Source organism: Perna viridis, chromosome 7 (genome assembly GCF_037379345.1).
Source record: "Perna viridis isolate PV_CMFRI_1.1 ecotype Kerala chromosome 7, ASM3737934v1, whole genome shotgun sequence".
NCBI lineage: Eukaryota > Metazoa > Mollusca > Bivalvia > Mytilida > Mytilidae > Perna > Perna viridis.
Genome location: NC_142451.1, coordinates 41,816,845 through 41,839,445, shown reverse-complemented (window position 1 = coordinate 41,839,445; position 22,601 = coordinate 41,816,845). Strand labels below are relative to the sequence as shown.

Below are 22,601 nucleotides of genomic sequence, written 5' to 3'. Positions count from 1 at the left end.
CAAAGGGTCTGGCTATAATAATGAAGATCCCAGACATGAATGCATCGTTATATCAACAGTTTATTGAAACAAGTAAATGAAGCATGTTCGGTGTTTATTACTGAGACAATTTTAGTACACAGCTTCCGCGAAAAAAAGGCTAATTGTTTTGTAGATTTACATGTACAAATATAAAATATAGAAAGGCAACAAAAAAGATAAAGTCAAAAATAAAGAAGAAATGAGTAATGCTTATAGTTATGACACACTAAAAATTATCTATTATGGCAATCATTTATTATTTTTTTTTTATTAGTGTTTGTTTCATTTTCAGCTTATGCATCAGGAAGGACTCGAAGCGATCAAAATAAGTTGAAAATCTTTGACCAATTTTCCCGAGTGATCGGCGATGGCTGTGATGTAAATAACAACGACCTAAAACTTTACGGCCTTCTTCAATTTTGCTAGAAACCTTGTAATATCTGGACAGCCAATAATTTTTAGCGCAACGCTAGGTTTCAAACCTGGTGCATTTTTAAGACATGCCCTTTTTGCACCCGAAGCTATAAACAAAAATGGTACTATCGTTACCGTTGATCTCGCGCAGACTTATGACTATTCACAACCGGGGACTATAGTTGTCTGGTTTACAGTCATTGCCAATAAAGAATGGGATACAGTTAAAACTGTTAATACATCTATTACTTTAAGGTAAGTGGTACGAAGTTGCTTAAAAAGCTGCAAATGTTTTTTTCATTTTGCTCAATTTTGTTTACACAAAGAAGCACAATCACCTGCCAAAAGAACGGCCGAAAAAAAAACATTGCAGTACTTCTATGTACATCTTAATTAGTGGTTGAAATGTATTTGATTCTGCCGATGAGAGGTTACTCATTGAAAAACGTGTACAGCATATCGAAATTTGAAATATGTATGATTGGTTTTTCTTTGTATTTAATTACAACTAGATTTCTCTGACCACGAATTGTATCAAATTTTATTTATCATATTTATCAAAATTTGTTGCTTAAAAAATTTCAAAATACCTAAAAAAAACTGAAGCTTCATTCCTTGTACTGCATATGGTATGGTAGAACCTTTCAGTGGGGATTTGGCTTCCTATTTCGATAGTTTTGGTCTTGGATACTTCTAGTATACAATAATCGTTTTAGATTAAGATTTTTATATATTTGATCATAATGCTGCAGATGAAAGTTACTTCTTGAAAGTTTACTACTCTATAAAAACTGGGAACAGAATTATGTTGGGTTAGACTCTCCGTACACTATTCTATAAATACTAGATGTCCTGATCATATAATGTAATGGTCTCTCTTAAAATCAACTTCTCTTAAAAAGACTAGTACATGTAGCATGAATACCTTCCTCTCTTAATGTAAAATATTGTCTATACAAACTAATCGAATGAATTACGCAGGGTAAGAATCTTTCCTAATGTAAAATGCTACATAAAAATTTGGAGAACGAATTACGTACGAAAACTGCCCCTCCTAGTGAAAAAAGTGTCTATAAAAGAATAATAAAGGGAACCAAGTTTCTAGCGGAAATAAAAAAAAACGCAATCCTGGACAAAGAGCAGAGAGAGAAATAAATATCTAAAAACAATCGGGGAGTGGGACGAATTATGCGAGGTAGCTGCCTCTCCTAATGTAAATCCTGGGGCGCGAACTATGTGAGTTAAGTTAAAAAAAAACTTTAAAAAACTGGGATCACGTATTAGTATGGTAAAAGTCAACTCTAATGTAGACAGGGCACTCTCACATGATAATCAAATCTGATGTTGGTTCATTTAGTGACAATACTACGATAGAAGAGGAGCTACCGTATGTGAATAGCTCAGATGGACAATGGATAAAACCATTTTTTGACTGTGGAGGGAGCAATGAATGGATTTTTGCGTTTTCTGTACCAGTTCTTTTCAGAAACCAAACTTCCGGTAAAATTATAGTTGAGTAAGTGTTTTTAGTTTAAAATGTGGTAAAATAAAGTGTTGCTTACATGCGAACCATACTAAAAATAGCGTTTGCATATTCGATACTGTACAAGAAGCGTTGCATACTTTTTTTATTGTTGCGGACAGTTAGAAATACTCTTTTTATAATTAAAATTGAAATTTTAATTGTCTTTAAAATTGTTCCTACAACTTCATAAATTCTTGCACGGTATTAGATATACAATAGATTATTGTATATATTATAATAAAATCTAGCATTGGATATATTATAAACTATAAGTAGCTGCAACATATTAAGTAGAAGTCTTTATAAGAATCAGACAGCAGGTGATTCATGCAACCCACCGATTTCAGTTTTATTTCTTTTTCAGAAACCGTTATAGATCACAAAATCAGTCTTAGTTTTTCACTTGGGGTTGCGCTTTTGAGATATAATTTATAAAGATTGTACATGAAGTTAGCAATTTGCAAGAGTTGTCGTTCTTGATTTGGTTGATTTTGTTGATTTTTAAGTGGGAGGCTTAAGTATAGTTTTCTCAAAAGTACAGGTCTAAACACAGAAAGGACTATTGTCACATTAAAATATAGCATATGTTGCAAACAAATCATCGTCTGATCTATGAGTTTATCTACACCATGAATCACCTTACCATAAGCAGTGTCTGAATTTTATATGGACTGACATTTAATGGTACTTGAAATTAGTTGGAACAAAATTAATACTGTGGACCTGTAAACCAGACATCGTCATATAAATTTCAATACTAATGAAAAATGAACAAATGCTTTAGCCAAAAAGGTGTTCGGGTTAAATAGTTTAAAACAATATTTTACAGAGGAGTTGTCGCAATGGATGTCCAATTGTCTAAACTTGATGTTAACCAGTGTGATGAAGACGAACCATCTGACGTGTTTTTCAACTTCTTTAAAGGAACCCACAAATGTCCACGATACACCAAGGTATAAAGTCTAGGTCCATGTTCATAAAACAGTCTAAAATTGAGCTTTAACTCAAATCCATGATTTTTTTTCACAATTTTCTATTTTAAGTGATTTGATTGGTCAAAATTTCAGTTGAGGAAGGAATTGATGAAAATCTCAATTTGGATTTACTTTTTTGTTGTGACTGTCACTTTTCGTATTCAAATATCTTAAAAATATATGGAGAATGGATATGGTGAATGTGTCAAAGTGATCACAACCCCACCGGAATGAAAAATGTCAGCTTGAGGCCACCCATGGGTCTTCAATGATTGACGAGGAAACCCTCACAACACTGGGCAAGCTTCTGAAAAGAAAGTGTGGAAAAAGTCAATGTCTATTTGATTCCCGAAAGGCATCAACTATTGGTATTTAAAAATCGATAAAACTGTATGAATTAAGAACCATGTTCCGCCTAGTTTGTCGCGACTTGTTCGCTCAAATGCATTGAAAAGTATTTAAACTGACAAATTAAGAAAAAGAATCATTATCTCTTTTGAGAGTCATGATCCCTCGTAATGGAACAATAAAAGTGGTATCTGGTAAAACGAAATTTGAAAAGAAACACTTAAATAAAAGAGTAATCAAGTAAACCAAGATTCTGGCGGAAATCAAAGGAATGTAATTCAGGGACAAAGACCAAACATGGAAAGCAGACACACCCAACAAAGAACATAAAATGACCAAAATAATACATACAAAGTAACAAAGAGTAATCAAGGAAACCAATGGTTATGGCGGTAATCAAAAGAATGTTATCCACGGAGAAAGACCAGACATGGAAAACAGACATATATATACAACAAAGAACATAAAGTAACTAATATCATACATACAAAGTAACAAAAGCAAATGAGCAACTTGGACTCCACTAAAAACTGGGAGCATGGACCAGGTGCACCGGTAGGGTAAGCGTCCTCAGCATTTCTAGAAACACCCTCCGAGTTGCTCATAAAAAGTAAAGTCCGGGGTAGACGAAAGAGGAAAGGAAAACTATGACACGTTGAACAAATCAGCTTTCATGGCGTAGATGGATACACCATAGCGATCCACGGGTTCGTGATGACGACCATAAAACTTCTGTAGTGATGACTTCAATATTTTAGCAACATAACCCTGTTCCAGAAGCCTAATTGTAAGAAGATTAGCGCGATACAAAAAGTCTGCGTACTTACGGCAAGCTCTGGCATAACGTATGAGTTGTGATATGATAACTCCATATACTGGTCCTGAAGGGATGTTGCCACAGATGAAAGGAAAGTAGACAGTTCCGAATGAAAAGTCATCACGTTTGTCGTAAAGTTTTGTCATTAGTTTTTAAGATATGAGGCTGACCTCACAGTGTTTGTAGTATCCTTTGTCTCACGTTCTTTGGGGTAGATGCGATGTATCAAATCCCCGAAATTAGGATTGTTTAAAAATAATACGTCATCTATATAGCGGAAACTGAGATCAAATGATCTAGCTAAACGATATTCTTTCTTTCGGATCAGATCAAAGTCGGCCCATAAGAGTGAAGGAATAGGTCAACAAGTAGGAGCACAATTTGTTCCCTTTGGAATGCCGACCGTTTGTTGAAAAACGAGTCCACCACGCTGGACAAATATGTTGTCGATTGAAAAGTCATCACGTTTGTCGTAAAGCTTGGTCAACAGTTTTTGAAAAAAACAACATACGATTATCATGTGTTACTCATATGTAAACTGAAACAAGTTGGTGATATCACACTTGATTCATATGGTTATCATGTGTTGTACTTTTACTTTTTATGATTCTCATGTGTGGCATATTTGGCTGAGAATATCATGTTTACTTCATTAGTTCTCCGTCTAAGAATCAGGAAAAATGTGTATAATATGTGGCACATGAAGTAAAAATACCCAGAGATTTTATTGCATTATCAAAGTATTTATACCTCATAACGTCGAGAAATTACTGTCCGAGTGTTTGTAAAATTTGCCCTTTTAAGACATTGATAGTTCAAATTCAGTTGAAATGCACTATGGGAAAATGGTAGGAAAATTTTCCCGAACTTTTTCCTCATATAAATAGTCAAAAAATATCTACATCACCAATGCTTCAGGGTAAATTTAAATAGCTTTTTAGTGGTTTTCTAGATATTTTTGAATATATTTTGAGACAAAAAAATACCAACTTGAGAAAAGTGATGTGCCACTCATTGCCTGATTCTTACACAGAATGGTAATTAAGATAATAAGAAGATAAGATCGCAAAAAGCTAGTATATTCATAAACCCTCAAAAACAAGTATTATTTTTAAGATGTTTTGTCTTACGAATAAATTCAGCGTTTTAGTAGTCCAGTATGCCTTTCTCAAACATTTATACAGAACTTGAGATGACCCATAAACACGCATCTATGTTTTTGGCAGTGTGACATGACCGATCACATTTTTACGATCGCTGACCGAGCATGAGAATTGCAGGATCATAAACGATAATAAACAGCGGAAACTATCACATTTAAGATTCCTTTCACTGATATGACTTTAGCCGTTAACAAACAACATCTTTTTCAGCTATGGGTACTACAAGTTCACCTGAAGGTGGTTCACAGCCAACCGAGATTACGCGTAAGTGAACGACAGCGGAGTAAATGCTCATCTATTTATTGTTAATTTTACATGATTATTTGTCATAATTAAGTAAACAAATATTGTTACATGACAGAATTTCAATCTAATGGAACAAACGTATGTTTGTATTTTATTGCAAGACTTCTCATTTGAACTATTTGTGTATTTGTAAATTTTGAGAAAATTACATTTTAGTTAATTTCTACTGGTTGTTGCCTAGTATAATTATTTACAAGAAACTTGAAAGCGGGCTCGCCCTTTCAGTTCATAGGCAGGATATGTGTTACTTATATTGACTGAGGAGAATTTTAACGTCTTTCACTACCCTGCGGAGTCTCGCTCGGACTTTTAGCAAACATTTTACGTTTAATCTTCACCTGTAATGTTAAATAAACTACAATAACGCAGACAATACGATTAAATATATAAATAAACTCCTGACGTTGGACTATTGGAGCAGTTTGTGACTATTCAACTGATTTATGTTTACTCGGAAGTCACGTCAGTGGCTTCCAGTATTGTAAAAGAATGACAAAAAGGCTTCCGGCAGATAACTTCACGGACAGAAATGCTTTCTTCAAATTAATGCATGATTCTCTTTTAAACTTTAAATATTTCACCGATATCCCAAATGAATAATATTTCAAACATTTTAAGTGTTAATTTTCAGCTAAATATCGTCGAACTCGTAAATCGAGACGCCAAACTATTTTTTGCGCTTGGCCGCGTAGTAATTTCAAAGAAGATAGTTAAAAGCCAATGCAATTCAATTGGAGTTATCTCTCTTTGGGTGGTGTTGGATTTTAACTATGCCTCGTGAATGGTATTATAATCAAAATCATTTTATGAAGAAGCGTAACAATCAACATTATCAGCTGCCTTTTTTCAAGTTTAAGGTCTCAAGAACGTAAACAAATGCAATAATCTTATTTTTACGATATTTGTGTACATCTTTGTTTTGTTTTGCTGCAGGTTGCAAGGGAAATATGGGTTCAACACCAAAACATTCTCAAACCTTAGTCCATGTCATGACTGGCACTCTAGCACATTGCTTAAAAAAATAAACATCGGGAACCTATCTTTCAGGTTGCACGCCAAGCAATTTCCAAGTTTCAGCACCTTTGGTGCTTTGATTTGTTAAGACATGATCGTCCTGTTGACCTTTATTACAGGAAATATAACGAGGTCCAAAGCCATCGAAATGTTAGATGAGATACAAAACACCGAGCAGGGTTCGTGTGTGCCGGGAACTGAAACAACATTGGATTTACCAATGGATTACTCAAAATGGGGAAGATTTACCCGATTGGCAATATCCAATGCTAATTTTGTTTCTACGGTAAATTTTCAGGAAAAAGGTAGAATAGAGAGCTTGCGGGATATAATATTTTTCAACCTTATACGCAATTCAGTAGTTACAGGCATACCGATTGAAAAGGGTGCAGGAGTGGCGTTTAAGCCTGGCGTAATTCCAAGACATAATCAGTTTGCCCCTTATGCTTTCAGTACAGATGGAAACATTGTAGCCTTTGATCTTTCATTTTCGTATGATTACCTTCATGCAAATTGGTACTCTGAATTAGCCGCTAAGAATTGGACAGATGCTGGACGCATTTTTACCAGAACGACGAAGAAGTAAGTATGTTATAGGAAGTGACGTAAAAGGATTATTTTTTGCTTTGTTTCAAGTAGTCAATACAAAATTCAGACACTACCCAGGTAGAGTGTTTCATGGTATAGAAAAAAACCCATAAAACAAATAATGTTTTTTTTTCGATCTTCATATGCTATATTTTTAAATAAAAATAGTGTTTTTGCATTCCGATCTGTATTTTTCAAGAAAACCTTTCATTCATATCTTATTAAAATCAACCAAATCAAACCAAGTCAAGAACGATAACTCTTGAAAATGTCGATTGCATATCCAACCTTCATAATTTTCAGTTCAAAAGCGTAACAACCAAATGAAAATCTATGACCGTTCATGATAATAAAGTAAAATTTGTGGGTTTTTTTTGCATGTATGAATCACCTACTGTCTGTTTTTTTAAGGCTGCTACTTAAGTGTTGATGCTGTTTGTTTGTTCGTTTGTTTTTTTTTTTGGTCTTTTTGTTTTTGTTTTTGTTTTTGTTTTTTGTTTGCATACTTAAACCTTTGTTGTGACATCCATATTTTGTCAAATCAGTTGAATTTTTTCACCTATCAACAATGACATAAAAATAGTAAAAAACTTTCTTGATAATAAAGTAAAATTTGTGGGTTTTTTTTGCATGTATGAATCACCTACTGTCTGTTTTTTTTTAAGGCTGCTACTTAAGTGTTGATGCTGTTTGTTTGTTCGTTTGTTTTTTTTTTTTGGTCTTTTTGTTTTTGTTTTTGTTTTTGTTTTTTGTTTGCATACTTAAACCTTTGTTGTGACATCCATATTTTGTCAAATCAGTTGAATTTTTTCACCTATCAACAATGACATAAAAATAGTAAAAAAACTTTCTTAAAACAACTCAGCGAGAGGGATTAATTTACCAAGTGAAGTCCTTTGTTCCATGAGCAACTCGGTGGATGTTTCTAGAATTGCAAAGGACACATGTCCTACACAGGTGCACCTAGTCCATATACTCCCATGTTTGAGTGGATTCTTGATGTTTCTTTGTACCTACTAGTTTGATTAATTTTCAAGTTATTTGTTGTGAATGTCTATTTTTTTTGGCAAGTCTTTATTCCTGATTTTTTTCCTAATCCTGGTTCCATTGATTACCTTTTCTATTTATCAATTACCTATTAATCTTTACTGGTCCCACAAGAATTTACATAATTAAACTGACACAATTTATTGGCTGATGTTGGATTGTTATACTAAAATAAGAAGCTAAACAAGTGCGGGAATATCGATTTCATTTAATGAAATTTTCATTTCCACAACATTCAAAGCAAACACCTGTCTCTTTATGCAAATAAGTGCATCCTGCATTTTTAATTATTGTGATTTTTTCAAGTGCTGTGTAGCATGACCTTTTTATATTAAGCTAGCGGAGTGATATGTAAGTGGATCTGGAAGCGGTTATATGTCTGCGGAAGGCATTGTACCTTCTCTTTTTTTCCTACGTATAGCATTTTAATTATCATTTTCAAAACATACTTCCGTTATCAAAACCAGGAATAGATTTACATGGAATGTAAAGACTGTGAACACGCGGAAGCCTGGTCACGAAATTAAATTATCGAAATTAATATTATTGTCGATTTGAAAGCATTCACATGTCATTTTGATCTATGTGTCACAAATTTCATAATTTCTTTCCTTAAAGAGGAAGACCTAAAGTAAGGGACGTAACTCTTCAAATTAGTATATGGTTCAACAGAATGAAATCAATCCAAGTTACTTGGATGCTTACTTGAGATTGATATAACATGCTGAATGCAAACATTCGTTGATTTTTGTCCATTACCCTAGGTCTACGTCCTTTAGGTCAAAGTCTGAAAAATGGTGTGTTTATTTCACATTAATACTGCATGACTATGATGTATTTTTAAGTGGCACTACTGAAGACGCTCTAAAGATACTTGCAAGAAGAAAAGATGGTGTTTGGACGACGCCTTATTTTGATTGTGGCCGAACTAATATTTGGATGGTGACGTTTTCAGCACCGATATTTGGACGAGATGAAAATGAGCTTCCAGTTTTTGAGTATGATATTTGTGCAAAAAATGTTTTACCCTATTCTTATTAAAAAAAAATAAATTTTCGATGAATCAATCAATGCTTCTTGTTGGTCACATTTTATATATTGAATATATTACAAACTTGAAAGTGTAATTTAAGGTTACTCACTTGAAATTAATTCCCAATATTATAGAAATACCGTTTATTAATATAACCTAAGACGCTAATTTAAATGGTTAATTGTTGTGGTAAAAGAGAGACAATTAGGAGTATTTCATTGAACAATATAGGTTTATGAATGTCGCGTCAATGAACTGCAATTCTCCACGGCCGCTTGAAAAAAACGAGCTACGGTCATAAAAAGTTCAAGTGTTTTAATAAGACTCTTTTAGTGTGTTATTTATATCTGGGAACAGTCGTTTTCTATTTTTAACAAGAATGTCATTCGTAGACTTTGAAGAGCCTAATCTAGATCATGCCATTATTATATACAACAAAAATTGCAATGTAATGAATGTTCGAGAAGAATTCATTGAAATTGAAATTTACATCAAGATGAATTTTCATATCATTTTCTTTTTTTTTTTTTAAAAAGGACGAAAAATCACAAGTTTATTATTTTTTACTGTTTAAAATACACGTTGTTTAGAGGTGTGGCCTTCAATGATATCCAGCTATCTGGTGACGATATAAACCAATGCGATCATGTGACCAGTGGCATGAGTGATATATTTTTTGGTGCATTTAGAGGCACCCATAAATGCCCGCCATCCTCAAAGGTGACTTCGATATATAGATAGAACGACACTTGGAATGAAATGCCTGAGAAATAGTTCGCTCGTAACAGTTTCTGAATGAGAATGAGAAATAAAAGTAGTGAATTGTTGGTGTTTTTTACATGCATGAAAAAGTTAAGCATTAATGTTTTTTTTTTCTAAAATACAATGTACGTGTGAAGTTATTTATGATTTTGCATTGCAGTGTGTATTTAAGCCAGGATTTGGATTCAGGCGTGGAGGATATAGCTGCATCAGTAATGATGGTCATGAAATAAGTGGAGATACTTTGGAACTTGCTAAATAACAACGCCCGTTGTTCAGTCTTCTATACCATCATTTAGACTTTTTGGGATGTACATGTAATACTGTTATGCTGCATGATCTTTTCAAGTTTTATGTTTTTGATGTTCCTCCGTGATTCAGTTACTTATAGATCTAATATGGGTAAAATATTTCTACAAGAAGAATGTTGTCATTAAAATATATAACACCAATTCTGGTCATTCAATAAAAATTGTGTTTTGAGTTTCCACATTATTTTGTTAAAGAGTATCAAGGGAACTAGTGGTAATCGAAAGAATGTAATCATGGGACAAAGAACAGACATGGAAAACAGACGCACACAACATAGAACATAAAGTAACTAAAATAATACATGCAAAGTAACAAAAGCAAATGAACAACTCGGACTCCACTAAAAACCGGGAACATGGACCAGGTGCACCAGTAGGGTAAGCGTCCTCTGCTTTTCTAGAAACACTCTTAAATCTATTCCTAGGTTTCTCTGCACAAACTATCTTAATAAAAATGTGTATATTCACAAACGGATATCAAAGGGAAAACAAGGCAAACTTGTAGTGATTACTTTAATCTTGTAGCCATATAATCATGTTCAAGAAGCCTAATTGTAGGGAGTCAAGCCAGTACAAAACACGATTTGTAAACACAGGTTTCTGGTTGTAAAGGCTTATTTCAGACAGAAATCCTTCATAATTCATTTCATTATTTACGACGGATTAACTTTTATTAGAAAATTAAAATTACATCCATCAATTATTCCATTCAGTCACAGCATGTAGGATCTACCAACACACCATTCTACTTTCTGTTCAGATGACCTTTTTAAGGTTCCTCAGGGCCTTCCTTTGAATAATACTTTCAAAATCATGAAAGATGAAATATGATTGGCTGATGGAAAGGTCACCAGAACAGAAAGTGGAATGGAGTGGTGTTAGATCCTGCATGGAACAATCGATAGGTCTTATTTCAATTAGATTGCATGAGAAGAAAACATTTATTTGAGACAAACTTTATTTCATTAATCACCGCAAAACTCAGACACAGTACATGTTCAAAGTTAGCATGTGTGAACAGGATTGATTAGTCCTAACATGTTCTAAAACCAATACATCAATAAGAAATAAACAGGCATTCTTTAGACAACATCCTAAATATCACGCGTCCCCGCTGAGAAAATATAAAAATAACCAAATAAGTCCATAAAAATGAGTATATATCTATTTTCCGACAGGAGGGACTTCTGTGAAGATGACACCTCTAGGGATGCATTGCATAATTTGTTGACTCCAAATAAAGTTGTTTGGACATGTCTTTTCAAAAGCATCTCCGAAGTCATCACAATGGATATACTTCGTTTTGTCAGGGAGTGGGTAGAAGAAAAGATTTGGGATCGTGTTGCAAGGATTCTTTCCACCGTGATAGACGCCTTGTGTAGGATCCACGACGACCTCTCTGTAGAGACAGGTCAGGTGTTTCTGTGACCAGTAGTGGTGTATGTCACAGCTCTTGACTACAGCAACATAGGGGAGGTTGTAGCATTCAATGTACAGCTGATCATTACCGGGATACTCGAAGTAAAACAAGCCAAGAGCAAGGTTTTGTGGTGTACATGGGTTCTTAGGCTGACCTGTTGGCACTACTATTCCTACAAAATAACAGCATTCAAATATTCACTGACAGAAATGTATAAGGCAACATCATTTTCATCAGAGAAATAACTAAAATTATATTCGACGTATTATATGCATTCGTCAAATCAAAACTGACGTCAACAAATTTTCAAATTTTGAAAATATAATGATACAATAATGTATTAAGTAGCTGTCTTTGTAAGAATCATGCAAATCTGAAAAATGTGATACACCCCAAAAAAGGCTACATATTTTTATTTTTTGTAATTAAGTTGTTTTATGGGTTTATATTGTGCAATGTGTAATTATTCACTCATGTCTGCCTGCTCTTAGGAGATAATCCACATTGAAAATACAATAGATTCTATTGTATTTGAGTGTCATTTACAGAGTTATCTCCCTTAATTTTGAAATCTACAGTGCATTCTATATAATTTGTATCTCCTATGAACATGGGCTATATGAAAAACCACATGTAACATGTAAAGTTTACTATGACATTTCAAACAAAATATCAAAAATAAAAATATGTAGGCTTTCCAACCATGAATCACATTTTGCATGATTCTTATGTGGAGTGCTACTTAATGCAGAATTCCTATGTTCAACATAGCCTAAACTAGCTGCAACCTGTTTAAATATCCACAAAAAAAATCAGCCAAATCCAATCACGTGGTGTAAACGTGAACACATGAAACAGACGATATACATAAACAATGTAGCGAACCGAATAAAACAAATTACACATAAGAAGCTGAAGATAAGGAAAAGAAGACGTCACACTAGAAACTAAAAACTCCAACCAGACCAAAACGGGAGTGACATCAGGTGCTCCGGAATGGTAAGCATGTCCTGCTCTGCTAGCGGCATTCGCCATATTGCAACTGAGTATAATCCGATAATAATCTATTTAGGTTACAGACCACCAATTCAACCAATGAGCATTTGGAACGTAGGCAAAAATAGTCCTACGCAGAAATTACCCCTGTTCCTCATAGAGCTGTGAAAAAAGTTCTCATCTCATTTAAAAAATTTAAACAGTTTCTGAAAGGAAAAACATTTCTGTACATTTTATAGGTGCATTTTGCTTCTTGTGATGTGAAGCCTAATCTCCATAATGATTTCTAAATATACCCCTATCTTGTGAAAACACTGGGATTCCCCATGCTATTTACAGACACTTCACTTCCGGTGACCAGTACTGCACTGCAAGTCTGCTAACCCCACATGCCATTTTGAGGATTGTGAGCTGACATATGTAGAATCATGCTGATATATAGTCCTCTGCCGGTTAAAGTTAAGGTAAAGTCCAGAGAAGCCATTGAATATTGTGAAATTAGCATAGAAGCCTATGGGAAGTGGAATTAGTGGTTTTTAGCCTTTACAACAGTGCAATTCCGCGACAAACAATAGATTAAACAACTAAGAATATGGTTAAAGGTTACCTGTAGGTACAGCAGTGGTCGGTATAGGGGTCAAGGTTGATGTTAATGGGTAAGGGGTTGTGGTGAGTTGTGTCAGAACTAATCTTCCGGGGACGCATCTCAAAACACTTGGATCAAAAATATCATTCAATGGACACAAAACGATGAAGTAGTGGCCATTGCCATCGCAGAATATGAATCTGTCATTTCTCAATGGAAAAACAAAGAACTCTGGGACATTTCTGCAAAGACTGAGGAAATTCTGGTTTGCTGAAAAGAAATAAGGTATGTTTAAACAGACAGGTATTGACACAATGTAAGATGATCAAATTGTGAAAAGCGGAAACTCGTTGAAACTTTATACAATAATGAAAAATGTACTTTCTGAACATGTCTAAAAAGATATACGATTCACTGGTAAGGTAAACGTCAGCTGTTTTATAGAAACAACAATAGATTTGACATTGTCCCATCTACATATTTTACTACAGCACGACATTGTAACCTTTTCAATCTACGGTCAGCAATTTCATATTTTTATAAGGTAAACTATCATTTCTTACCAGGTGGCCTAACCAAGTATGGACTCTTTTGTAAAGTTTCAGCAGTACAGTTCTGAATGATGTTGTCTTCAATACACTGTAACTTGATACCTGACGAAAATATTAAACATTCAGTGTTAATGAAAGTTTACTGCTTGCAATCAGCCATTAATGATCTGTAAATGACTTTCAATTAACATACAGATTAAAAGAATTCCTAATACTGCTTGGAAGCCATTTGTAAGTATGTTTGCCGAGATTTTCTTTTCACCGACAGCTCCATTTCTACACAATAAAATCTTTATTTAACTTTTTCAATTTGTGATTTAAGGAGGTAGACCTAAAGTAAGGAATACAACTCTTACAAATCATTGGAACGTTTGTATTCAGCATTTTACATTAATCTCATGTAAGCATAAAAGATTTATGTCCCTTACCCTAGCTGTACCTCCTTAAAAAATTCACAATTTTTTTAATTTCTTTTTCTTATTGTTGGTATTAAAAAAATTATGACGTACCTGGGCGGGCTTTCATTCCTTCTTCGACGCTGACAGTGAAGTTTGTCTTGCATGAGGAAGCTTTGTTGCTTACAAAAGCGAGTGAAATAGTTTTATCTCCTCTAACGAACAGTGAGGTGGAGGCTGAAAGTGTGGCAATGGAATGGAAGTCGTTGATGATAGCATTGGGGTTGGATGTTGATAGGGAGCCGTAAACATCGACCTGACCCTCATCTACCATAACCTGGATAAAATAAGAACAAATACGATCTAGAATTCGACATAAGAGATTTTATAATTCATGTAATCAATTTATTAATGACAAAAAGTTACATCTAAAAAGTCAAGACATTAAAGAATGTTACTTGAAATTGTCTTGTAATAAAAGTTATCCTACAACTAGGCTTTCTACTGTACAAATACAGAGTGTCGAGTAAACCAATGTTGTATTTGTATAGTAGCATATTATCGTCTCCTGTTCACTTTTTGTCCATTTTGAATAACAATCAACGCAGACAACCCTGCTTCCTAACACCCCCAGATTCAAGAAATGGTACACAAAGGTACGACTTATCATCTATTTTCTACGTATATTTCAGATTTTTTACTCAACATTGCCAAAAATATCAAATATGTACTTGCTGTGAAACAGACAAAATAGCCCGATAAATCTTCGCGGTCTGACTGTTTCTTAAGCTCATCACAGGCGGATCCAGACACTTTGAAAAGGAGGGGTGCTAGCCGGGGTTCCTTAGAAAAGGGGGGGGGGGCGTTAGGACATTTTTTTCAATTTTACACATGAAAATTACAAATTTTCTAATGAAAAGGAGGGCTGCCACCCCTGCAGTACCCCACCCTCCCAACAATACGCCACTGTCTCATGCAAATAAATAATATGGCAATGTACATGTGTTATATTTACATGTAGCAAATTAATTTGATACGGTGATGTACACGTACTAGTAATATATACACGTAGAAAATTAATTTCATGTATTAAATATTCTTGCATAAGTTTTTCAATCACTCTAATTATCTTACAATAAACGGATTCAACTATGCCAAATAAATTTGAACTTATTTACGATATGGCAATACGATCCCACATTTCTTTTTTTAGGTTGCTGGTCAACACCCTCACCCCAACAAAAAATACGTGACATGATATAGACACAGTCAGTTCACATATAAAATTATATATATCAGAGGCTCTAGATTTTAAAGATCTTGTTTGCAACTGTTTTTATTCAATTCAAGTAGTACTCCAGCTAAGAATAACGCGAAATGTGATTCAAGGTTGGAAAGCCTACATATTTTTATTTTTGATATTTTGTTTAAAATATTGAGTAATCAGGAAAAACGATGTGACTTTTCATGGGATCCTTGTTCATAAGAGATAAAAATTATAGGGAATGCACTGTAGAATTCAGAATTAAGGGAGATATATGTATGTACTGACACTAAAGTTGGATTTTCAATGTGATTTATCTCCTAAGAAGGAAAAATTGGAATGAATAATTCTACATTACATCATATAGACTTACAAGGCAACTTAGTAACAAAAATAAAAAAAAATGTAACCTTTTTGGGGGTGTATCACATTTTACAGAATTTGCATTATTCTTACAGACTGCTTCTTAACTCAACTTACTGTGACCGTTGTACCAGCTTGAACATTTGGGAGAATTTGGACGGCAACTCCACTGTTACAACCGTATGTATAGTTGTTTGGGGTTAATACAGCAGGAGCTAAAAAAATGGAGAAGAAATGATTCATTGGTCCTACGATACTAAGGACTGCATTATTTTTCCTCTTTACTCGACTTGACTGCAATAAAAATGTTCTATTTTTAGAAAACAATGAAAACCATGTTTCTGTGCAAGATGTTTACAATGGCTAGTAGTAAATATAAGTTATTTTGTGACGTGAAGACATACAATAATTTGCTAAGAGGACGACCATTTCATTCTGACGGATGCTAAAAAAGTTGAAAATGAACATACTGATCTACAACTGTTAGAAAAATAGAAATAAATAATCTTAGCCCGATGTGTTTGAAAATAAATCTTCTGACCCGCAAAATTTCATAAAAAATATTCTGACACCGCAAAATTTGCAAGCACCCCCTCCCTCAGAACCAACTGGTTTTCCCCTAAAAAAATGAAAGGCACATTCCCACTACTTGCTCTCCTCGATATGCCACGGGGGTTTTACTTAAATGTCGCCGGGGATTTTGTGGCATTAAGAAAAATGTCGTCCTGTATATATATATTTTTTTTAAAACATTAATCAACTTTGAAATATAAAATTACAATAGCGAGCTTAACATTTCTCGTATTGAACTATTAAATAATTCCGAACATCTATTATATTTATAATTGACTAACCTGAAAATACAGGGAACTGTTGCAAAACAGTCCACTCTGTTCTACGTATGTCCATACAATGTAATGACTACAGGTGACAGGCAGTTAGTATGAACTGGTGATTTAATGAATGAAATGACTTGGATGAAATGTATAATTATCATATTTTATCAAAATCAATAGTTTTAATTAAATAAAACAAAAAATACGGAAAGCTAAATGGACCTTCCCGTGACAAAAATACGGAAAGCTAAAAAACAAACAAAAATACGGAAAGCTAAATGGACCTTCCTGTGACATAAAGACTGTGCCGAATCGGGGTTATATACATGTACCATAACACCGAAAGTGCAACCAAAGAATTTTTTTAAATATATTTATCACTTACCAGTGCAAGAAACTTGCTCAATTTCGGCCTTCAGTGAATCAAGGTCCGCAAAGGTATTCAGCAGTTGAACGTGTGTACATGTTGGTTGACTGGCAACGGAATTTAATTCTCTCTGGAAAAGAGAAAAAAACATAAATTTCTAAGTACCACCATTTTTTCATATTAAGATTTTAAGTGACTTTACAATGCTTCAACTTACGATTTAGTGTATGCAATCTTGAACGTTTTATGATAGACGTTTTTACAGTAAAACCTATAACAACCAAGCGTTTGTATGTACAGTGAAATCTGTCTAAACAGAACCCCCGTTCGGACTTGTGGTTTTGTTCGCATTAAAACTGACATAACTGAATTATGGCAGAAATAGGGATGAGACAATTCATCCCCGTGTATTCATACATCGGTTTAGATAGGTTTCACATAGTTTTTGTGTATAATCGAATTCCATTCAATTACATTTAAGGACTGCGAACTTGTTTACCCTTGACACGGGAGCCTGTTTCATTATAGTGTTTTAGGAATGATGTAGGATTTTACACTATACAAAATTTAGAATAAAAATCTATGACAAGTATGAATTAAGTAGCACTCCACATAAGAATCATGCAAAATGTGATTCATGGTTGGAGATCCTACATATTTTTATTTTTGATATTTTGTTTAAAATGTTATAGTAAACAGAAATTAACATGTGGCTTTTCATATAAGCCTTGTTCATGGAAGATAAAAAAATATACAGAATGTACTATAGAGTTCATAATTAAATGATATAACTATAAATTACACTAAAATACAATGGAAACTGTTTGATTTTCAATATGGATTATCTTCTAAGAGCAGACAGATAGGAATAAATAATTTTGCATTTCATCATATAGACCTAGAAAACAACTTTATAACAAAAATAAAAATGTGTAGCCTTTTTGTGGTATATCACTTATTACAGAATTTACATGATTCTTACAAAGACTACTACTTAAAAGTTTGTGCTACTTCATTTATCAAAATGATCAATCATTTACCGACATAAGAAAACATAAGGGATTCTCTTTATTCCAAAAGAAAAAGAAAAAAGTTGAACAAATGGGTAAATCAAGAACAAAATAGTGAAAAAATTAAAAAGTCGGGTAAGAAATATCCAGAACACAAGCTTCTAGAAATTCAATGGTTGCTCCCTAAATAAATACATAACAAATAAAGTATTGCAGAATAATTCTAAAGTTAAAAGACAAAGATTGTTTAATATCAAGTGAACATAATTGTACATCAATTAATCGTTCGAAGACTTAGCTTAAGGTGGTAGACCTAGGGTAAGGGAAACAACTCATACAAATCATTCAAACGTTTGTATTCACCACTATACACCAATCTCATACAAGCATCAAAGTAACTTGGACTGATTTCATTCTGGTTCAAAGGAAAGCTTGACAGGCTTTGTAAAAATTGATATGATACAAACATATCACAGATTTAAAGAATTATGTCCCTTACCCTAAGTCTACATCCTTAAACGAAACGGTATATATTCTGTAATTACCTCGAGGATCTGAGCACCTACACCAATGGCAAAGATTGAAATACCCCTTGACTTGGCAGCAGCAGCTTGTCTTACAGTCTCGATACCATTATCTGCGCGTCCGTCGGTGACAAGGATTAGAACCTAGAACATTTTAACAATAAGTACAGTTTGTACACACAAGATGAATATTTTTATATTTTCATACGTTTTTAAAAATATGGAAAGATATGTGTTTAAGAAAAATAAAAATAATCATATGTGCAGATTATTTCCACAAGGAAACGTATGTGTTTAAGAAAAATAAAGATATATATACATGTATATATATAATGTTGAATAATATTGATTTTTTTGTGACATTTTTCGTTAGTTTAGTCATCAATCCTACTTAATAACACCCAGCCGAGCTGTCGGGTACTACCATACATCGAGTACTAAGTTACAGAGTTAGATTAAACCTACGAGGATGAATGACCCGGCCATAGAAAGCTATATATTATATATAGCCTAGCTGGCCGAGTGATCTAAGGCGCTGCACTTTGTGCAGGCGGTGTTGCCATAGATATCACAACGGTACGAGATCGAGTCCCGCGGAAGGAACGACCAAAAATTTGCTTCCAAATTGACAGTTCTAACATCGCTGGGAATTTTGCAGACCCTTTCATATAGTGTTTAAGAAAAAAAAAAAGATTATTATATGTTTCATGTGAAAATATTCAGTATTTGTTTGTTTGTTTGTTTTTCTTTGGTATTTTTACAGTGGACTTCCTTTTAGTTTTAAATTTTATTTGCCCTTAGTCAAGCCTTTAAGCCATGGCCGTAAAAAAAAAACATTTACCTTTGAAGATCCCAATCGCGCTCCATTACCCATTGTAAAAACGCTGTCGATAGCGTATTTGATGGCTTCATCTGTGTGAGTTCCACCAGACTCGTACTGTACACCGTCAATAGCCTTCTTGATCGCATCGGATGTACTGAACTGGTTCAGGTTGAATTCTCCAGCGATGGCTGTGCTGAATTTGATGACGGCTACTTGTGTTTTGTCAGCGCCAATTTCAAAAGAATCGACTATTGATTTGACAAACTGCTTGGCCACTTCGAAGTCTTGAGGGGCAAGGCTTGTTGAGCTGTCCAAAGCGAAAACTAAGTCCAATGCGTTGGTCCTTTTGCAACCTTGAAACAAAATCAACATGGCTATAACACAAATACTTTAAAGGAAATTCTCAGACATTTGATTGATATGTTTTTGTGTTCATTCAAAATTTATTACCGAGAATTTAAGAAGTTGGAAGTGGAGTCTATGGTAATGATTGCAGCCAATCTGTATTAAAAAGGGGGCGGATCCAGGATTTTAGATTGGGGGGGTGCGCACAGTTAAATTTTGGGGTTATTTTTTTTAATTATTCTTTTAGAGTGGGTGCAGTGTAGATATCTTTTGTGGTAAAATTAGCGAGAAATTAAAGTTTCAACCTAAAACCGCTTAAATCTACCCATGACAACCCATGCTTTGCAAATTTTAGGGGGGGGGCTCTCTCGCCACGCCCCGTCTGAATCCGCCCCTGTTAAATGTTTATATCTAATACACTATTCAGTATTTGTGATTTAGAGCGAAAAACGAAGAAATACAAATAAATAATTCAGCATGTATAGACAAAAACGGAAACACCTAATAAAACATCTTCAGCAATCAAATACGATACGACTTTCCTCCGAAGTAAAATTATTTTTATGAAAAGTTCATAACCAGCACACCTGCGAAAATTAAATAGAATGACATACACATTATATATATATATACCTGTCTCTAACTTGTTTGCCTTTGTGAAGAAAACATTTGCAACTTGACCGGGTCGAGAATTGTTGACCCAGAAACTGGCCTGATACTCGATTCCACGTGGGATACCATTAGAGCCAGCCTTCAGAAGGGCAAACAGGGCAGCACCCAAACCTGAATATAGTGGCTTTCTGAGATCTTGCCATGTGACTTTTGTCCAATCGATAGCCAATCGTTGCTTAATCATGTCCTTTGCATTGTCTAAAACTTTGGCTGTCTTGATTTGGTTGAACATACTTTCGTCAATCTAAAATTATAAATAAGTTTTTTTTTTCTAGTTGAGTCACGACACGTAAAATTTAAAATCAATTTGAGTGTACATAGATATTACAGTGAGACGGGGATAGAGTTTGTCTAAGGTATGTTTTTGAGGTGTTATTTTTAGCAGGTTTGCCTATATCTGGTATATGTCTTGTATATACATTAATTGTATAGTGTATATATGTGTAGTGTATATTATTAGGATAATTAATTGGAAGAAGTGAATAACCAAAATATGATCACTAGTGCCGAAGAACGCCTAGATTTAACGCGTGTGCGGAACTTGTTCCGCGCACGAGTTATATCTTATTGCGTTCTTGGCATGAGTCCTTTCTACAGCACTTCAGCAATATATATTTTAGACAATTATTAGTAAATAAAAATGTTTATCTAAAAATCGTCATTTCAAGTTTTAAATATGACTACACTTATTCAATTTCAACAATATACAGTTCATTGAAATGTTTGCAAGTTAAAGCAAAGACTGAAGACTTCAAAGTCGCTAATCGTCAAATAATCTATGCTGCTGGTTTAGCTTGCTTTCAACATCCAAGCGAATTCAATGCTCCACTAAAATTAACTCCCAATCAATCACTTAATTTCTAATTTTCACCATAAACCCCTGGCGTAGATATATGTATGGACTTGATTCAGAATTAAAAAAATCACGAATTTTAGTAAGCTGTAACTTATTGACGACTTTTCCATTTTACATCTTTTGACACACCGTACATTTGTACATTGCTAGCAAAATATGTGTATTTTTTCGAAAATGGACTTGACATTTTAGGACGTTCAAAGCTTTTGTCAATTTAAAAAGTTCTTTAGAGCTTGTGTTTTAATATTTTATTACCGACTTTACTTTTGAACTTTGAACTTTGTTGTGTAACGCAACAGTTTTTCAAACGGCCAAGATCAGCAAACGTCAAGCGATGTTGCAATATACTCTATTTAAAATCGGGTGACTTCGTAACTGTGATGACCCGAACGTTTTTCAATCAAAATACCTCGGTGAACAGGCGTTTCTCAGCTCTGTTACAGGAAGTTCAATGCTAACCGATCATTTCATCTTTTAATGTTAACTTCCCGTTCTCGTACAAGTAAAAAGCGTAGTTAAAATAACAAATTATAAAGCTCAATTAGAAAAAAACTGAATAACTGACTAAGAATTTCTTAGTACTATTTTGACATCAAAAGTACAATAACATAATTGAAACGAACCTGCCAAATTCCGCCGTAATAGCCGTTTCTGTATGTGTTGGATTCCATTCCGTCCATAGACTCAACAAAGGCCAATCTCCGGAGATAGAGTTTGTCATTGGGGAAGATACAGGCTTCTCTGATGATGTTCACAACTGCTTCAACAACGTCTGATCCCACAGTCCCGGCTATCCGTGTTTTGTCTGTTATTTGTGCGCTTACAATTAAAATACACACAGCTAAAAAAGCTATCTTAAACATATTGATTTTTTTTTTATTTTAAAGTCCGACCATGCAGTAAAAGTAGATGTCCAGAACTCCAGAAGCCAAAAAGTCGAGGTGCCCCTACCAGATGGTTAATTAAAGTGACAAGATTCTATAATCTGACATGGGGGTTATATATCCCAAAATGGGCAGATTAACTAAACAAATAGATAACCCAATTAAGCTAACGGTCCACCTACAACTTCAAAGAGATAGGAAACCATGGAATCTTAGGGACGTGGAACGAACCTAAATACCATCAACAAGGGGAGTTACACCAGCGAACGATAAGACACGGCTAACTAAATGACTATTTGTTCTGTGGATTAGATCGCCCGATACATTACGATGACTACTTTCTCTGCTAAGTAGCGGTGCATTGGGCTCAGAACGAATAGTTAGGG

General features: G+C 34.3%; 2 protein-coding genes across 2 annotated transcripts; one reads left to right on the top strand and one right to left on the bottom strand.

Annotated features, from left to right (window-relative positions):
* Positions 1-424: 424 nt before the first annotated feature.
* On the top strand, positions 425-10,420 carry LOC148612755 (uncharacterized; the record flags this gene model as incomplete). Its single annotated transcript, XM_088595402.1, has 8 exons — positions 425-690; positions 1,793-1,951; positions 2,790-2,913; positions 5,473-5,526; positions 6,881-7,164; positions 9,063-9,215; positions 9,841-9,970; positions 10,173-10,420. Coding segments are annotated over 8 exons (1,272 nt in total), but the record flags the coding sequence as incomplete, so codon positions are not given.
* An 843-nt stretch (positions 10,421-11,263) lies between these two features.
* On the bottom strand, positions 11,264-22,317 carry LOC148612754 (uncharacterized). The gene is made up of 10 exons (XM_088594468.1): positions 21,955-22,317; positions 20,437-20,719; positions 19,477-19,811; positions 18,657-18,779; positions 17,120-17,231; positions 16,016-16,113; positions 14,386-14,608; positions 13,889-13,978; positions 13,347-13,595; positions 11,264-11,915 (listed from the first exon to the last, which is right to left on the bottom strand). The coding sequence occupies exons 1-10, from the start codon at positions 22,192-22,194 to the stop codon at positions 11,488-11,490; spliced, it is 2,181 nt and encodes a 726-aa protein (XP_088450594.1). The 5' UTR covers positions 22,195-22,317; the 3' UTR covers positions 11,264-11,487.
* Between the last annotated feature and the right edge of the window lie 284 nt (positions 22,318-22,601).